The 24,466-nt window shown below is 44.5% G+C and overlaps 1 protein-coding gene across 6 annotated transcripts in view; it reads right to left on the reverse strand.

Moving 5' to 3' along the window:
- Positions 1–24,466, reverse strand: part of RGS12 (regulator of G protein signaling 12) — a 691,597-nt gene that overhangs the window by 352,517 nt on the left and 314,614 nt on the right. For all 6 annotated transcript variants that reach the window (XM_086964151.1, XM_086964150.1, XM_086964152.1 and 3 more), the window contains one exon: positions 379–548. In XM_086964151.1, coding sequence (XP_086820277.1) covers positions 379–548 — 170 coding nt within the window. The remainder of the gene's footprint in view (positions 1–378; positions 549–24,466) is intronic.

Genomic DNA, 24,466 nt, shown 5'->3' on the forward strand with positions numbered 1-24,466 from the left:
AAATGGATAAAGAGAATTTAGTTCCTTTCTGAAAATTAAAAACATGGTTATTTTGCAATACGATCTCGATTCTTATGGTCTTCGCAGTGCCTTTTCCTTCCACAGACGTTAAAGCTGATTCACACACATACCTAGAAATACCTATGAAAAATAATACCAGAAGTGCGATGATAGAGTCGGACAACAAAAACATTTCTTAGCTGATTTTTATTATCTTTTGTATTTCGCAAAATAAACACCAACCGGTCACATTTCTTAAAATGCAGAGGAATGCGTGTATCCATTTTCAACATTACAGACATTGAAACACCTAATATTTAACCAGAAAGTAAAATCTAAAACGAAATTCATTAAGTGTCAAAGATAATTGGAACTCACAGAAAAATATTTCACACCAAACGGGTCTTGAAGAAGTCGTTCAAAACATACAGCCCAGCTTGCAACTCTTCGCTCTCCGAGCCTCCTGCAACTTTGCACGCTGGGAAGACTAGCATTACTACTAAGGCTATTATCACTGATGCATCCCTTTAAATCGGCACTATTCAGCTCTGTAGACAAAGCACATAGACAAATATTACACGTCGGCAAAGTGATAATAAAACAAGCACTCTTATCTGGAACGATGCAAAAAGTGTCACAGTTTACAGTTTAGCAAGACTGAAGTGCTGAGTAAGTCTTGCATATCGTGTCATTTCAGAACGCAAATGTTATTTCAAATATTATTAACTGTTATCTTAAAGAACAATGTTGGCTGCTTTACTTTTGAATTCATATTAATTTCCCTGCAAATTTAAATTGTAACGAAACACCTTAGTTTTGATATTATTTATTACGGATTTAGGATACCTACTCACAACATAGTTAGTCAGTCAGAAGGCTTGCATTGTGTTTTCTTCATGGTTAAGAACAGAGAAACGTTGGGACCATGTTTGACTCCAACTCTCACATCCGTAAGCTAAAACGTTGACTTCAATTATATCAACCTCAAAACCACAAGAGGTAACTTGTCTTTTCATTTAACCATTCTTCACCCAACATAAGCATAGGAGTTCCTAAAATAGACACATTTTCGTCTCAACTACATATTTTTTCCGTTTTGGTATCCACATTAATTCATCGAAGCAAAAACTTGTATTTTAGTGCACAGGGCTCCAAACAGGAGAGCTACTTAGAGATAGATGGAGAGCTACCAGAAGTAGCTCAAAAGCTGCTCGCTGGAACAGCCTGCGCATAAGGCTATAACAAATTAGAGGGTCGCATATTATGTTATTCATTAGGGCTACACCTTGACTCTCCACCCCCTGACAACCTTCTGAAAAAGCCATCGAGAACATGTGGAAAACAAAAGCTTCTTGGCAAATGAACCCCTTTTTCCCAGATAAATCCTGAAACACATTTCTCATGTCCTTATTTGGCTGACACAAGGATATATAATTACAATGCGCCTTGTATGTTGGAGTTATCTGGGAGTCCAGCATGGACATTTACAGCTAAAGGTAGCCAAAGATCAGAGTGGCTCTATATGACAACTTCTGGTTGGGACTATTACAGCATGAAAGGGCTAAGGGTCGAAAGTCTACCCCTCAAACAGGTAGCTTCATACAATTTCCACTGATGACAACACACCCTCCAACTACCAAGAAAGCGATGAACCTCACAGCGAAGGAGAAAGAACAGAACGTCTATCTTGAAATTGCAGCCAGGTGTACTTTTACGGATGCATGTACTAATCCTGATCTGGCTAGAGAGAGTAGGTAAGGTTGGATCTGCTCAATTGATGCTTCCAAGGGGTGCAGGTTAGATTGCTGACACCACAAGCAGAATCTTTTCCATTTCAACCTGTAGGTCTCGTCTGTCGATTCAGTTCTTGCCTTGGCCAAAATGCCTCTACAGTCTTGAGGAAGATATACATTTCGGGATTAGTTGAATTCAGGAGCTATGCAAGTAACTTGAGAGAGGCTGGTTCGGGGTGTAGGATCTGGCCATTGTTCCTTGTCAAGTTGGTTTGGATCTTGGGTAGGCCTCCGAGGACTGGATTGGATTGGACTCCGAGGGCAGCAGGGGGCTCCATAAACCCAAGCTGCCTGGGCCATTTAGGAGCTATTAGAATAAGGTGATAGGTGCTCCATCTTTATCTTGATGAGGATTCCGGTATGAGAGGGAAGGGGGAAAAGCGTATGCATAAATCCCGGATCATCTCATTGAAAGGGCATTAGCCCGTGACCCTGGGAGCGGGTGTGGACTGACGCAGAACTGGCATTTGGCATTCTTGTCTGTCACAGAGGGATCCAATGCTGGTTTGCCCCAGCGCGAGAAGAAGATCTTGACCAACATCAGCTTATTCAACTCCCATTCGTGACAACTGTCTTGTTTGGATGAGAGTGTCCACCAAGGTGTTGTTCACTCCTGACACTTGCTTGGCTTTTAGAGATATGTTGCGGGCTGTAAGCTAGTTCCAAAGGTCTTGAGCCTCCTAAGAGCGATAGAGATCTTGTTCTCCCCTACATGCTGATAGTATTGTCCCTATGAACCAGTACGGAGGATCCTGCTATTCGAGGCAGAAAGGCTTAAAGAGAGAGAAAAATCGCTTTGAACTCTAGATGATTGATGTGCATCACTTTTTGAAGTGCAGACCATTTCCCCTGGAATTGCAAGTCCTGCAAATGGCCCAGCAAAGAGGCATTGGGCGTGATGACTAAGTCCGGCATTGAATGGAGGAATGTGAGGCCTTGTGAGAGATTAGATGCTTAAGACCACCACTCTAGTGTCTCCCGCATCTTTGGGGTAATGTCGATTAGGTCCTCGAAGGAGCCTTACGAGGATCCATTGCATCTGGAGCTCCTCTTGCTGAGACCTCATTACGGGTCGTGCCAGCAGGACCAGGTTTTTTGCAGAGGAGATCATGCCGAGGAACGACTTGAACATCCACACTGAAACGGACCTTCTTTCAGAGATCTTTAGAGCCAGACGGGATAATCTTAGTTGTCTGTCTTGTGAAAACAGGCTTTGCTTCTGATGGTATCAAAGTTGGCACCCAAAAACATCCCTGTTTGACTTTGAATGGTCGAGGATTTTGGGTAATTGACTGAGGTCTAGTCTGTGAAACAGTGAAAGGCAGGCTGTGGTAGCCTTGGAGGCTTGTTGCACTGTTGAGGCTTTAGCAGCCAGCCGTCTAGGCAGGGAAATACCTGATGACCTTGCTTGCGAAGTGTGGCTGCTACCGGGGCCAGACATTTCGTGAAAATCCGAGGGGCAGACATGGGTCCAAAGAGAAGGACCTTAAATTGGTAACGGTTACAAGCTACAGTAAAACAGATACTTTGGATGTAAAGGAATCTGTAAGTATGCATCTTGTGAATCTCAGCAGTTGTCTTATGTTATCTCCTTCCATTGGGTTAGGGAGTTGGAGATATACGCGCCCACATAGGTGAAAGGAACTGATGTAGCTGGTACCTGGTCCAAGTCACGTTTTGAGGTCTGTATCTCGACCCTGGGGGGTTGCTTTCGGTGTGCGCTTTGCATGTTGTAGGTGACTGAGGGTGGTTGGTGGTAGGCCTGATGGTAGGCGGGCCTATATTGAGATTGAGGCTGGTAATGTTCAGGTCACGATAACCCCCTCTGAAGGTAGTCACACCTCTCCCTCTAGCTCCCGGAAAAGGCAGCTTCTTGAACTGGAGAGTGCCAAGAGATCTAACGGCATCAGTGTCCATTTTGATAGCCAGTGAGGCAGCATCAAAATATTTACCAAACAAAGTTTCGCTGTCGTAGGTCATGTTCAGGAACTTTGATTGGATTTCACCTCTAAAAGAGGTAGCCTTGAACCATTCTTGGCATCTTAAGACTGCTGCTCTGGTCAACTAATGGAAGCGCATGGAGACAATGTTGAGAGCACGGTCTATAATTTCTGAAGAAGTACGTTCTCTCTCCTGTAGGATCTTTTTTGCTTCTGCCTTCCTGTCTTCAGGGATCAAATCAAGCAGACTGCTGACGTCAGACCACATCTGGATGTCACAGCTCCCCAGGATCACAAGTGAGCTGGCTGCTCACACTGTGACAGCAGACATAAGGGAGAATCTTTTCCCTATATTGTCCAAGCGCCTACCAATGGAGGGTCTGGTGATGCAGAGATGGGTGCAGAAAGGATTTTTAAGCGCCTTTGCGCTGCTTTAGAGATGACAGAGTCAGGCTTGGGATGACTGGGAAGGCAAGCATTGAAATCATCAGTGGCCTTGTATTTTTTGTAGCGGTGAGGTGGTACTGGTGCTACGGTCGCCGGGTTCTACCTGATCTTTATCCCCTCATCCCAGATGTAGACTATAATGGGGATGGCTTTTACAGACTTTCTGGCTTGCTCTTTAAAATCATGAAGAAAGCAGTCAGACTGCTTGACAGAAGTTTGAAAATGGAATCTCACTGCAGCTCGGTCCATCAGATTATGAAAACCCCAGCTATCCTCTGGGGGAGAGTCTGACGGATGACTAGGTGGAGGAGACTGAGTAGGGACAAGCTAGTCATCCCATTAGTCACATGGATGTTGAGGGTCAGGGATCTCGCCTTCCTTCCCCTCATGCTCTCTGGATGTGTGGTCCTCCCTCGTAGATGCTACAATTTCGAGGCCATTGTCATCCTGGGCGTTATCAGCAGACTGATATTTCTTGACGTGGCAGGAGAAGCATGATGGAGTGGAATGAAGGGCTGCTCTTCTAGAGGTTCAGGAAATCTTCTCCTATTATCTTGCAGCATAGCCTGTAGGTCCTGAACTAGAGAAACCGGTATCTGAATTTCATCTAGTCTAGGATGAAGATGCAGGTGGTATTCAGTGCTCATAATGCCGCCTAGGAGGGGGCATAGTAAGATTGATAGTACTGCTCTTCATCATCATCTTCCTCGTGATATATATACCTGGAGCTCTGAAGGACTGTGTGCTGCCCCAAATGGCCCGTTGTGACTGGGTAGCAAAGGTGAGACCTTGTTTGGAGAGGTCACTTCAGGCCAATGTCATCGACGGCGTGAAGTTAAACTGAGGTGTCAACTGTAAGAATTCCCTCGTTTACGGTGCTGCAGTAAATGATGTCGTCAACAGAGCTATTGTAGACAGCGCTGCTGTCGACTGTGTGCCTGTCAACTGTGTCTTCGTCAACAATGTAGTCAAGGTGAATTCCACCATCGACTGTGACTTAGTGGAGGAGATCACCTTAGTAGATGGAATGGGAGCGTTAATAGCTGCTGTTATCTATGTCCTCAATGACGATGGCCTCATGGATGAGAGTGGTGACTGTTGCCGTCTGCGTCAATACCAGTGTCGACTGTGATGTCGTCAAAGCCGGCGTTCTGAGAGATTTTTATGTCCTCGACGGTTCTGAGGAAGGAAAACGTTTTTGCTCCCTAACTTCACAGATGGAATAGAGGGTTGGGAAGAGGCCACCCCTGTGGACATGAGATTAAGTTTCTCCTTTCTCAAGGGGTCCTTATGATGCATCTTCAATGCCTTTCTACTCTCCTTAGAAGCCCCATGGTCAGAGGATCTTGACATTTTGTGGGGTCTCGCATATGAATCACTGTGCTCCTCAAAAGAGCTAGATTTTTGAGATTTTGACTTCTGTAGCCACAGAAATAGCCTCCCCTCTCGATCTCTCAAGGTTTTAGTTGAGCATGGGCAACAAATCTTGCACTCCTTTACCTAATGTTGAGGGTAGGGGCAAAAGAGACAGTTTTCATGTGGATCATCTACATTTAACCTTTTCTTCCCACAGGGCTTGCAGGATCTGAAGAGACCTTTCTTAGAAGACTCAGACATAGTACATGTAGAAAAGTTGGAATATACTAGAAAAAACTGAGCAGAGCTCACGACATGCAGTAGAAAATATGGGGGGGCTCTGTTGGGAGTGTTCAAGACAGTGCTGTCATCTGATTGGTTATAGTTCAAGTTTGGTCTTTTTTTTTTTTTAAAAGGGCATAGATAGGCTATTAAATTGAGTTTGCATTGCCATTATGGCCTATAGTACTATTCCATACTGTTTTACAATTGTACGGTGGGATTCCCACATCAACGATGGGGAATGATACAAGCATGTGAATATATGAAAGATCCAATACAGGAGAAGCATCTGTTCGTGGCATGTATCAGGGTAGCATGGGCGAGCGGTCTAAGGCGCTAGATCTTTTTGTGGCATGTAATGCTGTAGATTCACATGCTCTGCATGCTTCCGCAATCTAGTATTGAGTTTGGCTGTATGCAAGTTGTTTTTCTTCAAAGAAGTCTTTCGAATCACAAGACAAAGCGACTCCTCCTCTTGGTGATTCGGATCATGGACATGGATTCCATAGTTAGATTGTTTTCCCACATGTGAGTGAGAATGAAGTGAGATTAAGTATCAGTAAAGAGATGCCCATGCAAATGAAATAGTGTAAAGGAACTGCAATGGTCACCGGTGTCCGGGGAGGAGGGTGGGCATATGTGAATCTTCAGCACTACATGCCAGGAACTGATGCCTACAAGGTAAGTAGCATATTCTGTTTGAGGCACGAGAGGCAGTAGATACACATGCTCTGCATAGACTGTAAAGCAGGAGTCCCTCTCTAAAAGTGGTGGCTAACCTGTGGGTGTTGTAGTTCTTGCAAAGAGATTACGTAGTACTGGCTGCCCTACATTGGCTTGTTGGTGGGCTTAAACATCCACACAATAATGTTTTGTGAAAGTGTATGGTGTAGACCATGTAGCTGGCTTACAAATGTCAGCTATTAGGACATTGCCCTGGAAAGCCATGGACGCCCCAATTTTACAAGTAGCGTGTGCCTTAGAGGGTGTAGGCAAAGTCATTTTAGTTCTTGTGCAACGAGCTGGGGACCTCATTTTTGGCCGACTTCAATGGGATCCCGCCCATCTCCTTCTCTGTCGGTGAAGAGCCTCGGGGTCACCCTTAGCTCCGACCTCTCACTGAAAAGTCAGGTGGGAACGGTGATCTCTTCCAGCTTCTTCCAGTTGCGAAAGATCAAGAAAATTGCTCATCTGCTCACACACTCTGCCCTTATCCAGGTGGTAATTGCCTTGGTCCTCTCCCGTTTAGACTTCTCGAATTCTATTTATTTAGCCTCCCCCTGGCTCTCTCTAAACGCCTGCAGATCGTACAAAATCAGGCTGCCAGATTAATATTTAAAAGCAATGGCAGGAATTCGGCGAAACCACTGTTAGCCACTCTTCATTGGCTTCCCATTGCCCACCGGGTTACCTTCAAGGTAGGCTGTCTGATCTTCAAAGCCCTTCATGGCAAAAGTCCTAGGTTCATCAATCATCTGATAAATAAATACGAACCGACCCGCAACCTCCGCTCTGCCCACTTGTCCCTCCTCACCTTGCCTCTTTTCAAAAAGAAACAACTTGGCGGATGCCGATTCGCCTATCTGGCCCCTAAGATCTGGAACTCTTTTCCCCTGTCACTCCAGAGCTGCACTAAGCTGGCGGAATTCAGGGGCGCACTGAAGACCTGGTTATTCAAGCAAGCGCACGGTTAGGGTATTGTTTACCATCTGTCTCACCTTTAGCGCCATGAAACCCCTGGGTGACCGTGCGCTTGATAAATTTCGAACATAACATGTCTGAATGCCTTTAATTAGACATCTAGAAATGCCTAAATTGGGGCCGCAAAAGTAACAAAGAGTTCTGTCAATTATAGTACAGAGCTCCTTTGACAGCTAGGGTACGAAAAGCTCTTTCCGCAACGAAATCTGGTTGAAGAAAGAAAACAGGTAATTCAACTGACTGAATGAGGTGGAAAATGAAACCACTTTTAGAACAAATTTTGGGTTTGTTCTAATGACTACCTTATCTCTGTGTAGCTGGAAGAAAGGTTCTTCCAAGTTTACTGCCTGGAGCACACTTACATGCGTAAGTGAGTTAATGCCCATCAAAAAAGAAACCTTCCGAGATAAAAATTGTAGAGGACAGTTATGCAATGGATCAAATGGTGTATCCATAAGTCTGGTAAGTACAATATTGAGATTCCATGTGGGTGCAGAAGGAACTCTGGGTAGAATTATTCTTTTAAGGCCTTCAATGAATGCCTCAATAACTGGTACCTTGAACAAAGATAAGTGTTGCCTGTTTTGTAGAGATTCAGAAAAGGGGGTGGTGATGGACAGAGTATCTGAATTAAGCAGAACACTCCTACCCAGTCAACAGATCAGGGCTTGATCCATCACCGTTTTTTAGCTCACTGCACCATCCCAGCTCAGAACCTGGCTACATGCAAATTAGTCTGTCCCTGGCCCGGTGCATCATGGGAACAGGGCAGACCAAACTACCAAGCCAATTTTTTTACTGGAAAGGAAACAAACTTCCGGGGATCGGTTTCTGGCATTACAGCCGTCTTCGGCCCGGCTTGCTTGAATCCTGATGGTGCAGTGAGCAAGGGACTCATGTCTGAGCATACCCTTCCACGCTTATGGTGGACAAAACGATTCAGAAAAGGGGGTGGTGATGGACAGAGTATCTGAATTAAGCAGAACACTCCTACCCAGTCAACAGATCAGGGCTTGATCCATCACGGTTTTTTATGAAACCACTTTTAGAACAAATTTTGAGTTCGTTCTAATGACTACCTTATCTCTGTGTAGCTGGAAGAAAGGTTCTTCCAAGTTTACTGCTCGGAGCACACTTACATGCATAAGTGAGTTAATGCCCATCAAAAAAGAAACCTTCCGAGATAAAAATTGTAGAGGACAGTTATGAAATGGATCAAATGGTGTATCCATAAGTCTGGTAAGTACAATATTGAGATTCCATGTGGGTGCAGAAGGAACTCTGGGTAGAATTATTCATTTAAGGCCTTCAATGAATGCCTCAATAACTGGTACCTTGAACAAAGATAAGTGTTGCCTGTTTTGTAGAGAGGCAACAACTGCAGCTAAATGTAGATGTATTGAAGTGTAAGCGAGGGCAGAGGTCTGCAAATGAAGAAGGTAGCAACCAATGTTTTGTACAGTTGCATCAAATGGATTAATTTGTTTACTCAAACAGTAGAAAACAAGTATTTTCCACTTTGCTGCGTAACATGCTGTAGTTGTAGGCCTACGGCTTCCTTTAAAAATGGTCATATATTCAGGTGGAAGATTGAGGTACCCAAATTCTATGAACTCAGCAGCCAAATGGCAAGGTTGAGTTCCTCTGGATTTGGGTGCCTGACCTCTCCATGGTTCTGAGTGAGAAGGTCCGGGTTGAGGGGAAGCTTCTTGTGGGGAACTACAGAGAGTTCAAGCAATGTAGTAGGCCAAGTGAAAGCTACTAGAACGAGGGTGAGAGCCATTTCCCTGAGCTTCTGAACCACAAACGGAAGAAGGAGAGGCGGAAAAGTGCAGGCAAATATTCCTTACCATTTCATCCATAAAGCATTGCCAGTGAGTGTGGGAACCTCGAGGCGAAGTCTGGGCATTTCGCGTTGTCCGTGGATGCAAACAGGTTGATCTGGGAAAACCTCCCCTTGTGAAAGTATGGGAGAAGGACTGGTGTGTGGAATTCCTAATTGTACAATTGTTGCCGCATCCTGCTGAGGAGGTCGGCAAAGAGGGTGTCGATTCCCGGGAGGTGTTCCCCTACCAGGTGAATGTTGTGACGTATTGCCCAATGACAAATCATCTGAAATAGTCATGATAATTGTAGAGAGTGTCCCTACCCTGTTTTTGTAAATAGTACATGGTTGTCATGGTGTCTGTTTGGCCCAAGACAACCTTGCCTACTAGATGGAATAGAAATACTTTAAATGCTAGATGAACAGCTTAAAGCTCGGGGTAGTTCATGTGTAGACCCTGGTGTTTGGTATCCCAGGGACCCTGAACCGTGTCGGTGAGAACCCCACCATGTAAGGGATGCACCATTTGTGAGAATGATCTGGGGAATAGCGTTGAGATATGGCCACCCCTTTGATAGGTTTTGTATGCTCCACCACTGCAGAGAGCGATTAGTGCGGCTGTCTACTAACACTAGATCTTGTCGCTGACCCTGTTATGTAGACCACTGGCGAGCTAGACATTCTTGAAGCGGGCACATATGTAGTCAAGCATGTGTTACTATTGCGATTCAAGATACCATCATGCCTTAGAATCATAGAACTGTTTGACTGTTATGTGTTGATTAGGTTGAAACTGCTGTAGTAGCGTTTGGCTATTTTGAATACTGGCCACATTTGGGTATGCCAAACTCAACTGCGTGTCGTGCATGGCCCCCAAATACGGCTGAATCTGTCACGGTTTAAGGTGTGATTTCTGTATGTTGATAGTAAGCCCAGTTGATGGATACGATGTAGAGTAATTTTTCTGTGCTGTTGACACATGAGAAGTGTACTGGCTTTGATAAGCCAGTCGTCCAGATATGCGAAGACATGAATGTTCTGTGCGTGCATATTTGCTGTTACCACTATTAGGCATTTGGTGAATATACAGCGTGAAGTAATAACTCAGAATGGCTGCACTTTGAACTGGTAATGGTTTCCAGCTATAACTAATGAAATGCATTGGCAATGAGCTGGATGGATGGGAATGTGGAAAACTTCCTTTAAGTCTAGTGCTGACAAAGTCGTCTTGTTGGAGCAGTGGGATGATGTCCTGAAAAGTGACCATATGAAGTGTTCTCGTAGTATGTAATGATATAAGGGCCGGATATCTAAGATGGGCCGTAGTGATCCGTTTTTTTGGGGAATTAGAAAGTATAGGGAGCACACTCCCGAACATTGATGTTGAAGAGGAACGGACTTGATCGCTTGTTTGAGCAACAGAGCCTTTATTTGTTGTTTGAGCAGGTTTTGATGTGCAATAGAGAGATTGTGTCTATGAGGTGGAATGTTTGGAGGAGTGGTTATGAGCTACAGACAATAAACATGTTGGATAATTCTAACATCCACTGATCTGATATTATAGATTTCCAATGGGTGAAGACATTTTGTAGTTGGCCCAGACAGGTGTTAAATGGTCAGGGGGAATGAGAAGAGAGTAACTGTTTTGAGGTGGAGGGTGCAGAACGTGTTAAGGCACCCCTTCCACGACCCTTGGAATAATTTCCTCTATATGTGCCTCTGTAGTACCACTTTGAGGGGGAGGTTTGTTGCTGTTCATACAAGGAGGTTGAGGCATCAGGTGGGGTAGCTTGGAGCTCTGTTTGTAAGAGGGATGTGTAAAGGAGCCACCAGAAGCAGAGGGTTGGAGCGTCCCGATTGATTTAGCTACTTCAATGTTCTTTTTCATTTTCTCCAATGCTTGGCCCACCTGGGGGCCAACGAGCTGCTCTTTATCAAATGGCACAGTGTTTGTTGCACCTCTTGCTGGTAGCCAGATATATGTAGCCATGCATGTCTAAACAGCAATACACTTGAATTGATGCCCCTGGCTGCTGCGTCTGCTGAGACTAGGACACACCAGATTGAATTGTTGGAAATTAATTTACCCTCATTTACAATATCCTGTCCCCTTTTTGATACTCCTCGGGGAGGTGTTGGAGGACCTCCTCCATCTCATCCCAATGTGCCCTGTCGTATCTTGCTAACAAGGATTTTGTGTTGGCAATCCACCCGTGATTGGAGGACTGTGCAGCAACCCGCTTCCTGAAGCGCCAATAAGTTTGGACTTTGTCAGGTGGAGAAGTATCTGCTGATGATTGTGAATTGGCCCTTTTACGAGCATTAGATGCAACTAATGAGTCTGGGGAAAGCGGACCCTTGATGAAAATAGGATCGGAGAGTGCTGCTTTATATGTTTTGTCAACTCTGGGTGTAATAACACGTGACCGCACTGGGTCCTTAAAAATTTTGCCAGAATGTCGCTGCATACCCTTGAGCATAGGAAGATATTGGTATGATCTAGGAGTGATAGACAATGCTTCAAAAAGAAAATAGTCCTCACTAGGGGTTTTGTGTAAGGGGACTTGGTGTTATGCTGTTGCCCAGTAATGAGGTCTTGAAAAGATAGATTCATCAGGGGTGATAGTCTAGCTGGGTAGAGATCTGGGTCATCTGGACATTGATCCCGGGGGATCAATGTCCTAAGTATCACAAGGATCTGGGGGCTCTGGATAAGAATCATCACCCCCGGATCATCAGTGGGAGACTGAGGAGATCCCTAATGTCGTAAAGGTGGTGGTGGAGGAGAAGAGAGTGGAGGAAGTGGCTGAGAAGTAAGAGAAGGATACAGAAGGCTGGTTGCAATGTCCTTCTTTTTAGTAGACACTGGTCTGTATATGTATTTTTTTCTGCTTAGGATCAAGCCGCTCCTGCATGATTTGAAAGTTTGGTTCCGAAGCCGAAAATTCAATTGTCACAGCAGATTCCTTTTTTGGAACAGAGGTTGTCGGTGCCAAAGCGCTGAGAGAAGGGTACTCCGAACCGAAGGCTTCGGTGGACTCAGCACGAGAGAGAGTTGTTTAAGCTTTGCTTTTGGTGTCGAGCCCGAAGGCGGGATGTTTGCAGCAGATGGTCAATGCCTACAATGGCCTGATGGAAGTGGTGGCACGGGAGCTGTATACTCAGTCTAAACCAATTGTATTTTGGAAGGTGGAAAGAGACAAAGGCACTCACTGTACGCTGGTCCAAAGAAATATCGTGTTTCTGGAGACCGATCTCACAATCAGAGCAGGAGCCACAACCAGAGTCATGGATGGAAAAGTTCTCTTCCTCAGCTGCATTGGCCTCCTGAAGCTCTTCCTGTTCCTACTTGATATCTTGTTGTCTGAAGAAGTTGGGTGTTTCTTCTGTATCTCTGCACTGCATCTCTCTACGACTAGCCCGACAGTCTCGCAATGTCTATTTCGATCGAAAAGCCTCACAAGTCCGCTTCCTGATGGTCTGGAGACAAACATAAGTTGCAAACCTGATGGAGGTCAGTTCTTGGGTACTTCGAATGGCAACTGGGACGGAAGCGAAATGGAGTTTGTTCTATTTGCAGAGCATTCTCGTTTGAAGCCAGTGATATAAAAAGTAAGCCTGAACAGACGAGGCCGAAGGCCGCGTTTGAAGCACATCGAATCGACGGATGAACGTTTTCTGATTTTTAGTATGCAAATTCAAAAAACATGACTGAAACAATACCGACACGGGTCGAATTAACACCTTGACTGCTACAGCAATTCCCCTCCTGTGCTGGAAGTTGTTAAATTCCATGGATCATGAGGAGCACACAAGCAGTGCACTGCATGACGAGCTGAGCTCGTCATGAGCATGGAAGGGGTTAAACAGCAAACTAAAATCAGCCCGAAATGGTCTCGAAAGGAAGCGCTACACAACACATCTGAACCAGATCGCAGAAAGGAAACAATCTAACAACGGAGTTGTTGCGCATTATTCACCAAGAGAAGGAGTCACTTTGTCTCTTGACTCAAAAGACTTCTTCAAAGAAAAAATATCTTTGACTTAACTGATATTGTTCTACAGTTCTTTGCATTCACACAAATATCCCTTCCCATGCTATTTACCTGCAGAGCTTCACATTATATCATACAACAGCCCTTTAAAGCCAGACCTATCGGCATTATTAATGCTGGTTTTTATATTCTTCTGGGAGAAGTGAAAGGAGTTCCTCCATCTTCTCCCATTGGGCCCCAACATATCTACGAAGGAGTGCCACGGAACTGGCTATGTCCAAGTTGCTGCCATGACTGCTACACTCTTGCCCACCACATAGATCTTTTTTGTCTCCTTGCCAAGCGGAAGAGAATCACCAGTGGTCTGGACAGAAGCGTTCTTCTTGCGAGCAGTGAGGAACACAAATGAATTAGGAGGAATGTGGCCCTTGGTACACGCAGGGTAGCTAGGGGAGGGTTTAAACTTTTTTTTCAAATCTTGGATTAACTACCCTCATCTTCAGAGACTCCTTAAAATGATCAGAAGCAGACTTTAGCATACACCTTAACATTGACAAAAATTGCATGGTGCGCTCTGATTTTCAGAGCATCTCCAGCATGAAGTCATGCTCCTCGTCAATGACATATCAACCTTATGAAAGGCTGTGGCTCTTTGAACAAGCTCATAATAGGCCATGGTGTCATCTGGAGATGAGGCCTTTATCAGGGAGTCAGGAACACCTTGAGGGTCTACATTATAATCATACCGCAGGTTCATCAATGAGTCCTGGACCTGAGGGCTAGTCACAGGAATCTGATGGACGATATGGACAGCATGCCTCCTCAAAGGAAGTGTGGGGCCCATATGGTCTCTCTGTTGGAAGCGGGTGAGATGGTGAAAGAGGTGGGATGGTGGAAGAGGTGGTATAGCGGTGGAGGCAGAAGTTTGGTTGGTGGCAGAGGAAGAGAACTAGTGGTTCTGCCCTTCCACTTCTCCGGAATTGGCTTGGGCAAGGGGGGCTTAGAAGAAGCTTCCCCCTCGGTGAGTCTCCTCTTACGAGCAAGGGATGCTGGAGGGGCCAGTGGAGTTGGCTTTGCCAAAATACCGCCTGTAACAGAGTAAATGAACAGGTGTTTTTGCCTAGCATCAAGTTCCCATTGCAGTCTTTTGATGATCGGATCATCAATGTCTACAGCGGCTTCCAAGTCGTCTTTGGCATAGATGAAAGTTTTGGTGATGACGGTGTCCTTTGCACAGGCAAATCCTCTGTTGCTGGCTTCAGGTGAGGCCAATGGTACCCGATGCCCTAGAAGAAGCCTGGGCTCGTTGGTTGATGTGAGTCTACGTCCTTGGGTGAAGGCTTGCTTGCCTATGAAACGTTTCCTGATGCTAACCAGAACCCGAAGGTGGTAGGGACCTTTGGGTTGGCTTTTGTTTGCATTCTTGCCTAAGGCTTAATATCTTACTCCCATGGGAGTGGTGCTATACCTTGGCGTGAGGCTTCTTTTGAACCCTGGCTTGGTGCTAAGGGCCTCATGGACCTATTGAATACTCATGAGCCCTTTGTTTTACCTTCTGTTCAAGGAAAGTGGAAGCAGCTCAGCTTTAAACATGGCACAGCATGTCTTCGCTTACAAACGTGTGTGGCGTCTTTACATAATGTGTTTTGCTCTGTGTAAACCAATTAACATATTTATTTGAAAAATAACACAAGGTGTGCATACAGCACACAGGACCACCAGCACATCTCCCGATAGAGATCTGTATCACAACACTAAGCATTTCTTCGCTCAGCAACGCTTTACCATATGTCTTCGCCATAATACGAACAAATGATATGGAAAACACAATTTAGCTCTATTTTTTACTGTGTGATTACCAGGTAAACACCAATATTGTTGCGTGTGAATACGGGATATTTGTTTTAGGTCTAAAAGGGAAGTCTATGTACCAATGTCTCTGAAACTGCTTGTGACCACAGTCCTATGGATGTTATTAGTGTGGCCCTATGCTATCAATGCCATTTTCTAGACCTACTTCTGTCATTGAAGCCAGTTACAGTTGAATAATTCTGGTACACTCCTGGGAAGAAATCAACGTGGTTTAGAAGTCTAAGGCCACAGCCTTCTCCAAGAGAATGCTCAAAGCCAAGAAAATACTTGTGCTGGGTTTCCAGAGCGTGAACCTAGCTATGAAGCAATGAAACTCTGTAGATGATCGAAAATCCAAAAATGTTTCCAACATGAAAACTTTTACTATTGGAAACTCAAAGGCACTGGTATCCAACAAAACACTACATTTGAAGGTGCCCTTGTGAAGGAATAGTCAAATTGGTTTGATGAGACATTTGTGATTCCCTTATGTGTAACTCATGGATGATGTCTGTATTGTTCCTTAATGTGCTATTTGTACATGGCATTGTATCGTATGGTCTTATGAGCATTGTTAAAATAAAAACCTTGATAAAAGTTTTTTTTAAAACACTACATATGAATAGGGAATTACACATGCTTCAAGCACAAGCAGTTATTTGAGAAAATAATAACAGGAATACGATTTATGTCAAATGAAAGCTAAACAGGTGCTTAATTACACACACACACATTAAAAACAGCAGAAGTATTATAAGCATAACAATTTTGCTTTACAATTGTGTAACAAATGGCACACTTCGGAAAGCTTTACAGAACGGGATTGGTAACTTATGTAAATGTATCTATCAATCATATATTGAAGAGACACACTATAAGAACAATTTTGAGTAACAGTTTCCCTAAAGGCAATGCAAACTTATTGAGAAAAAAAAGAAACAAGCATTTACAATCCAACGGTCTCGCCTTTGCAAAAGTTAGAGCTATTGGCATTGTAAATGACAACATTTTTATTTGTGTTGTTTTTGAAAACAGATAAATAAATGACATTGTCATTTACAATGCCAATAGCTTATTCTGTCGCAAATGCGAGACCTATTGCATTTGCACCCACACACATACACACAGAGAGCCACACACAGAGCCACACACACGCACAGAGCCACACACACACACACATACAGAGCCACACAACCAGAGCGATACACACACACAGAGCCCCACACACGCACAGCCACACACAGACACACAAGCCACACACACAAGAGCCCCACACACACAAGAGCCACACACACACACACACACACAGAGCCACACACACACACACACACACACAGCCACACACAGAGCCACACACACACACAGAGCCACACACACACACAGAGCCACACACACACACACAGAGCCACACACACACACACAGAGCCACACACACAGAGCCACACACACACACACAGAGCCACACACACAGAGCCACACACACACACAGAGCCACACACACACACAGAGCCACACACACACACAGAGCCACACACACACACACACAGAGCCACACACACACACACACACACACACAGCCACACACACACACACACACACACACACAGAGCCACACACACACATACAGAGCCATACACACACATACAGAGCCACACACACACACACAGAGCCACACACACACACAGAGCCACACAGAGCCACACACACACACAGAGCCACACACACACACACACACATAGAGCATCCTTTTTTCTTATTGCAGTAAATATTTCAAACATCCCTCAGGAATACCCTGCAATAAAACAAAACATGACCAAGCGACAGCTGAATATGCTTTTTTCAAGGGCCATCTCCTTCGGGACAAACACAGGGTCGAGCTATGGACAGTATCGAGTTATGTTGTTTATTTGTGTAACGCTCTGTGCTACTCAGAGGGTGCCTAATAGAGCTCAGGGAAAGGGGAGGGATGTAAAGAGAGTAGAGAGACACGATAGTGAGAAGGCGGTAAGTGGGTGGAGATCTGTCCCCAAAACGCTAGCATTTCACTAGACCCAGCAGTGTAAATCCCTCTTTCATTGTGAAGATGTTTTGAAACAGGACGGTTTTAATTTTTATTGTTAGGGGGTTTTTAAATAACGCGTACTAGACCCGAAGGTATCAGTCAGGGCGCTTTACACGAACACCAGTTGCGTTACAGAGGGACACATTATTTTTTTTGTGTTAGGCAAGGGCAGATTATCGATTTGCACAGAATCACAAGATGTTGCGCGTCCCTGCCAAGACTCGAACTCGGCTCCACAGCTGCAAGGTCGACCGCTGTAGCCGTTAGGCCACATTCTCGACCCTACATTATTTGTTCGAATTCCTGGTACTACTTCAATGCAGCTGTAAGCATCTGTCTTGCGCCGACACCACAAAGGGCCATAAAATGTTGCAAATTATAGCGAATTATATCAAAAAGGCCCCGTCACCGGAGAATAGGAGTGCGCAAAAGGCAAAATATAAGTTCGCCAGTGTCTCAGACCATTCTTGCAGCAGAGCTGATGGGCATTGTTTTTGTGTATTTATTTAAAAAAAAACAGGTTCAAGTCCTGGCCACCACTGTACAAGCCATGTGATCTAGGGCAAGTCACATGTACCTACAGATAACTCAATTATCACTTTGACAATTTGGACAAAAGATTTGACAGTTTTCTTTTTGGAACCACCTGTCTGTCTAGGCATTACTCATGCATTCGCCATTGGAAGCCACTAGCAGTGAGAAAATAAACTTGCCTGACAAACCTGACTTTGTTGTGAACAGAAGGATACACGTTGAGTAGAGACAGTTGAGTGATAGCGACGTGATGCTAGGTGTCAAATCATGAAGATAGGGTATTTTTGTTGAGGCTCTAACTGCTGTCGGGCCAGCTCGGTGGGTTTGATGCGTTGCTGCGTAGAACTGAACCAGAGGTCGGATATGCTACATATATATATGATTATGTGATTTGCATAGGAGGCGCAGCACTCAGCTGTGTAGAACATAGCTCCAGACTGTCCATTTCTACCCGGCCTTCACAGGGGCAGCAGTCTGCACCCTCACATCCCCACAACCGCCCAAACGTGCCATGAATGCATTGCCTCGACGCCATAGGCGCTACACTGCGCCCGGCTCAGCTGATCGCCACAAATCGCCCCTGTGTGCCATGCGCCCCAGTGTGCCATGAACCCATATCCTCGTCGCCACATCTAATGGGATGCAAAAAACAAAGAGAGGAGCGCTCCACACCACCATGTTTCTCCAAGGTCAAGCAGAAATGCCTCGGAGAAACGCCCCATCATTTTCGGATTCGGGGGCATGTTTTTCTTTCTCTCCTCTTCCCATTGGCTGGAATGTAAAATTCCAGCCAATGGGAAGAGAGAAAACCTAAAAAAACACGCCTCTCAATCCGAAAAAGACGGGGCTTAAATGGACAGACGCCCCTCTTCTCCAATGGCTGGCCTCCGTTTAGGAAGCCAGTCAATGGAGAAGAGGGGCAGGTTCAAGCCGCCACTCTGGAAAACATAAAATCTTGGCAGCGAAACTGCGCAAGCGCAGCCTACGCAGCTGAGACCTAAAAAGCACACCACCTCGCCCAAATGAGTTTCTGGTTTTATTCTACAAGACATTCTCAAATACTTCCAAGTGTTCCAACTAAAATCTTCACCATGGTCCAGAGAAGTAAAAAGAAACTATGAGAATCATTAATGAAATAAAAACCACTTTTTATGAAATGAATTGCAGGTGTCCGCTAAATTTAATAACGAATAGCTCTATAACAGATTAAAGTACAGTTCAGAGAAAATTTCAATGATGCTTGTGATCTCCATTACATGTTCATATTTTGTGGTCTATATACGGCTTTTTTCGTCTTCATCTCTTATTTCTCTCTGCCCTTCTTCCTTCCTCTTCCTATTATTAACAGTCTTTCCCCTTTCTATTTTCTTTACTCCATTTCCAGTTACCCTTTGACCACTTTGCAATTTTCACATTTACATTTCTTATCTGCTTTCCTTCCTCTTTCTTATAATCTTTGTTTTGTCTATCCACTCACCTGCCTCTCTTTTCAATTAAAAATGTAATAGATTGCTGTGTTATGTTGCTCGAACAAGCAATGCAGCTTACTAGAAAGTGAAGCTTTGAGAAATCTGGACAGCAAACAATGAACGAGGAGAGCAGCAGGCCAAGATGAAAAAGGAACAGCGAAGGACAATAAGAGTAGCTAAAAACCCGAGATAGAGTGACATAGGAACGTGTAAACGTCTGGGCAATATCTGCGGTTGATTTCACCTGTAGATCTACAGATATCTGTAACCGACTAACTATAGCAGTGGTTCTTAACATTTTGACTTCTGTGGACCCCCACTTAATCGTTACTGAACTCCATGGACCCCACTGAATAATTACTGGAATCAGGAGACCCCCACTGAGTTATTATTGGAAACTGGGGACCGCGGCCAAAGCAATTTCGATGACTTCCAAAGCAAAGCAATACACAATTACAGAAACAAGCATTCATTAACCCAAAATACACAAATTACTTAATTCGCAAACAAATATAAAAAATTTAAATTGAAATGATTGGTATTTTCTAAATTCAATTGCAGCCACCACTTGTCCATACTATATTAAGTTCAATGCACTTGCACTCTCTTACAAATACATCTGAGGATACCAACTTAATCTTTAGCCTCCAATTTCAAATTCTTTCACATTTACAAAATGTCATAACATTCTCGATTTCCCTTCTTCATTTCTTAATAATCCATTAATAATATTTTATTTTCTAAGCCGTGCAGACCTCCTGAGTAGGAGTCGCAGACTCCCAGGGGGCCTCAGCCCACAGGTGAAGAACCGCTGCTCTTCACTTCATACTTGCGCTTGTGGTGGCAGGACTGTTCCGGTTCTTGGAATGTGCCTACAAAATTACTTGCCCACTTCTATTTAGTTACCGATTCAGGTTAAATCGGTAACTGAAAAGACCGTGCATAAGTGTTTCTATTTTCAAAGCAGGTGGGACTTACACAGGGGTGGAAGCAATACAGGGGGGCTCGGCTGGGGGGGGCAGAAGGAACACGGGGGACGAGGTTTGGAAGCAACATGGAGCTGCGTTTTAGAAGGGGGAGCAACATAGCGGTAAAGGAGAGGGCAGAAGCAACATGCAAGCACAAGGGAAAGGTGAAAGCAACACAGGGACAGGAGAGTATCAACACGGAGGCACCGGTGGGGGAATCAAACGGATGCAAGACAGCGACGTAGCGATAAGGCAAAAGAGGAGAAGAAAAACAAGCATTGGAAATGCAATAGGTCTCGCATCATTAGAGTTAGTGCTTTTAGAATTGTTTATGGGTTTTTTTTGTAAATCTTTAGCATTTTTGTTTCCTGTAGCCAATGCTAAAGAATTACAAATAAAAAAAGCCATAACAAGAGAAATGTTGTTGGAAGTCTCATTAGTAGAAAGTGCACGGGCAGTGTTGCTTTCGAAGGGAGTATACTATATAATAACGTTACAAGACAATGTCCCAAGCCTTCACGCAGAAGCACGCAGATTTGATAGTGGCCAATTCAATTTCTCAAACACCTGCTCCTCTTTGCAACTGCTTAAGCATATTTTACCTCACTTATTGGCCACCTTTGATAAAAATCCGATTCCGCCGTCAAAGTAATGCTCCCGTCTTGTCATTAAAGTGCGTGTTCAATGAAATGCTAACATTTCGCGGGTCAATGTCAGACAGAGCCGGGACAGAGGCAAGCTAATCTGCCTCAAAGTCATGTTTTATACACACAATTACAAATGGAGTCTTCCTCCCGCTCGGCAGAAAAGCAATCTCAAATCCCCCATCTCTTAAGTATATTCCGAGCAACGGCGACCTGTTCTTTCAGCTTACTGAACCAAGAGATGAAATATGATTGCACCGGGCAGAGATATTGTAAAGGAAAGCCGCCGCACCTCTTGTTTGCATCGTATCAAAGCACCTTCTTAAGGATTAGCGCGCTGAGGCGCCGGGGTGCTTCACTTGTAAAATAAGCACCGTTCAATGCGAGGGAACATATTGCGTCTTGAGAGTAGGAGGAGGAGGGGGGAGGAGAGTAGGGGAGGCACGGCCTAGCGGCCGTGCAACCAAGAAGTGAAGAGACAAGACGGAGGAAAGGCAGAGAAGGGGAGGGGGGAGGAGAAATGCGACACGGCGGGCAGGGGAGGGGGCGGAGCGGGGAGAGGGTGTGAAAGCAGCAGGGGCCTGGAGTGCGGCTGAGGGAACTGAAGAAATGCGACACGGCAGGCAGGGGAGGGGGCGGAGCGGGGGTGTGGGAGGAGTGCGCCTGAGGGAAAATACATGCAAGGCGGCTGGGGGCATGTGCACGCGCTTTTAAGCTCAATGCGCATGCGCATTGAGCTTGAATTTCACGGGCACTGCAAGGAATCGCCACGATTCCTTGCAAGTTGGTTAAAGACTGTTTAAGCCCCCATAGTCTCGCAAGCGCGACATGCTTGAAAGACTACATTTCTCTAGTAACACTAATACAGCATTTAACTTAGAAAAAAGAGCTACACTGAACGTGTCCTACTTAAGAAAAAAAGTAGGACTAGGTACAAGAGATCCTTACTTAAATCTGAGGAGACCGTAGAATTTTCTCAGAGAGATATAAGAATTAATTTTGCCAAAGTTAAGATTAACCAGGCTGGATAGTATGAGTCGATTAACAGCGTATCAATCTTTTCTTGGATATTTTTTTTTTAAGTTCCTTATGCAGAGACTGAGAGGGAACAATGGTGGCAGTTTTGAGGGTCAGGTCATCACAAAATTGTTTCTCTTAACTTAATACATGATTACGCAAATCATATGCACTATTACTGTACTCATGTACTAAGATATTTTCCAAACCTTTATACTTATGCTGCTTTTCCTTTTGTTTTTTTAATACGTTTCACACCCGCTATTCACGGACACTCGTTCACGAGCACTGAGTGTTCACTCTCTATATTCAGTACACCTATTGTTGAAAAATGTTGATGCAGCTTTTCATTACTTTGTGCTTGGAGACATTTATATAAACACATTTGGTGTTCTAATTGTGTAAGTGCTTTTGTACTAATATCTGTTGAAACGTTGCTGCAGATATCATTGCACCACCCTGCACTAGTCTTTCTCCCTGCTTGTCACCACCATAAACCGATCCCTCAAACGATCGCTTCCCTCACATCTCCTGCTATTAGTGTATCCGAGCCACATAATTTTTGTCTAATTATGGGCTTTTTTCTACAGTGTACAGCTTAGTTTATTATTAGGAACATGCCTACTCATAAAACAAGGTCTGCGTTACAGAAAAAAGGACTGAGGCTTGGACAGATAACTACAAAGCATTGGCAAGCCATCGAGAGGAGTCTGTAGGGGCTGTGAAAGCAAGCTTAATGGGGATTTCTGGTGACAGTGGGGCTGACTTTAGCCTGCACACTAAGACCCATCTAACGCTGGGCTATCGCTAAGAAGGGCAAAACACACTAATTGCAATGTCGGAGTTAAATATTCTTTATTTCACACTCCGTTTTTAACAAAAGGCTGTTTTAAAAACAAAAAGTAATTAAAAACTGCGTAACAGGATTTTATGCTGTAAGATCTTTTTGAAGTGTTATGCGCTGGTTAAAATACTCTATTAAATTATACTAAAATGTCTTTCTACGGAGATTTATTAACATGGCTAATTAGGAGCACCTGTCAGACAACAGGCTTTTTCTCTGTGAACTGTCCCTTAAGAAGTGGGGGTGTGGCTTAACTGCGGCATAACATGCTCTGGTAGTGGGTCTTCTAGCTTCTTTAATTATGTTCATACAGTCTGGTGGTAGGTTTAAGTAACCAAACTCTAAGACTTCAGAAGCCAGATCGCCAAATTCAGTTGGCTTGGTTCTGGGTGTCTTATTTCTCCATGGTTCTGTGTTAGCATGGAGGGCGTGAGCTATAATTTTTCATGTGGAACCAGTGAGAGATCTAATAGTGTGGTGAACCACGGCTGACATGCCCATGTGGGAGCTACTAGTATTAGTTTGAGAGACTGTTGTCTGAGCTTGCGCACTACTAGTGGAATGAGTGGGAGAGGAGGAAAGGCGTACGCAAATCTGCCTGACCAGTTCATCCATATCGCATTCCCCTCCGACTTTGGGTGTGGAAACCTGGCGGCGAAGGTTGGGCATTTTGCATTTTCGTGGGTGGCAAATAGATCTATCTGTGGATGCCCCCACATTTGGAAGAATGGTTGAAGAACTTGTGGATGTATCTCCCATTCGTGAATCTGTTGTGACTGTCGACTCAACAGATCTGCTATCTGATTGTGAATTTCTGGAAGGTGTTCTACTGTCAGGTGTATGTTTTGAGGAATGGTCCATCTCCAAATGTTCTGTGCAAGCTGGGACAGTTGCAGAGAGTGTGTCCCCTCCTGTTTTTGTATGTAATACATGGCTGTCATATTGTCCATCCGGATTAGGACAGCTTTATTTCGTACTTGTACCTTAGATACTTCCTGTGAGCAGGATGTATAGGAACATGAAAGTAGGCGTCCTTTAGGTCTAGTGTTGAAATAAAGTCTCCCTGTTGTAGTAGTGGGAGTACTTGTTGTAGAGTGATCATGTGAAAATGATCTGATTGTATGTAATGGTTGAGAGGCCAGAGGTCGAGAATTGGTCTTAGTGTCCCGTCCTTCTTGGGAATTAGGAAGTACAGGGAGTAAACTCCTTTTCCCCGTTCCTCTAAAGGAACTACTTGAATATCATCCTTTTGTAGAAGTGCTAGAACTTCCTGTTGAAGCAGAGTCATATTTTCTGTGGACATTGGACGCTGCCTGGGTGGTATGTTTGGGGGGGGTTGCTGTGAGTTCTAGGCATAACCATGTTGGATAATCTGTCTTACCCACCTGACTGTTGTGATGGAATTCCAGACAGGTAGGAACTGTGATAATCTGCCCCCCACAGGAGTGGAATGCTGTAGGGGAAGCAGAGGGAAGTCACTGTTTGGGAGTGGAAAAGGAGCGGTTGTTATTACCTCTACCTCTTCCCTTGTTATTATTGCCTCTGCATCCTCCTCTAAAATAGCCTTTGTTAGAGGAGGTCTGTGAGTGCGTTTTAAAAGATGATGTTGTATCTGTGCCGGTTTGCTTAGAGCCTCCTCTATAAAAGGAGCGACGAAAAGAACTTCTAGTCTGTGTGGATTGTAATGCACCCATAGACTTAGCTGTGTCTGTGTCTTTTTTCATCTTTTCTAGTGTGT

This window comes from Lissotriton vulgaris, chromosome 3_2 (genome assembly GCF_964263255.1).
Source record: "Lissotriton vulgaris chromosome 3_2, aLisVul1.2, whole genome shotgun sequence".
Classification (NCBI taxonomy): domain Eukaryota; kingdom Metazoa; phylum Chordata; class Amphibia; order Caudata; family Salamandridae; genus Lissotriton; species Lissotriton vulgaris.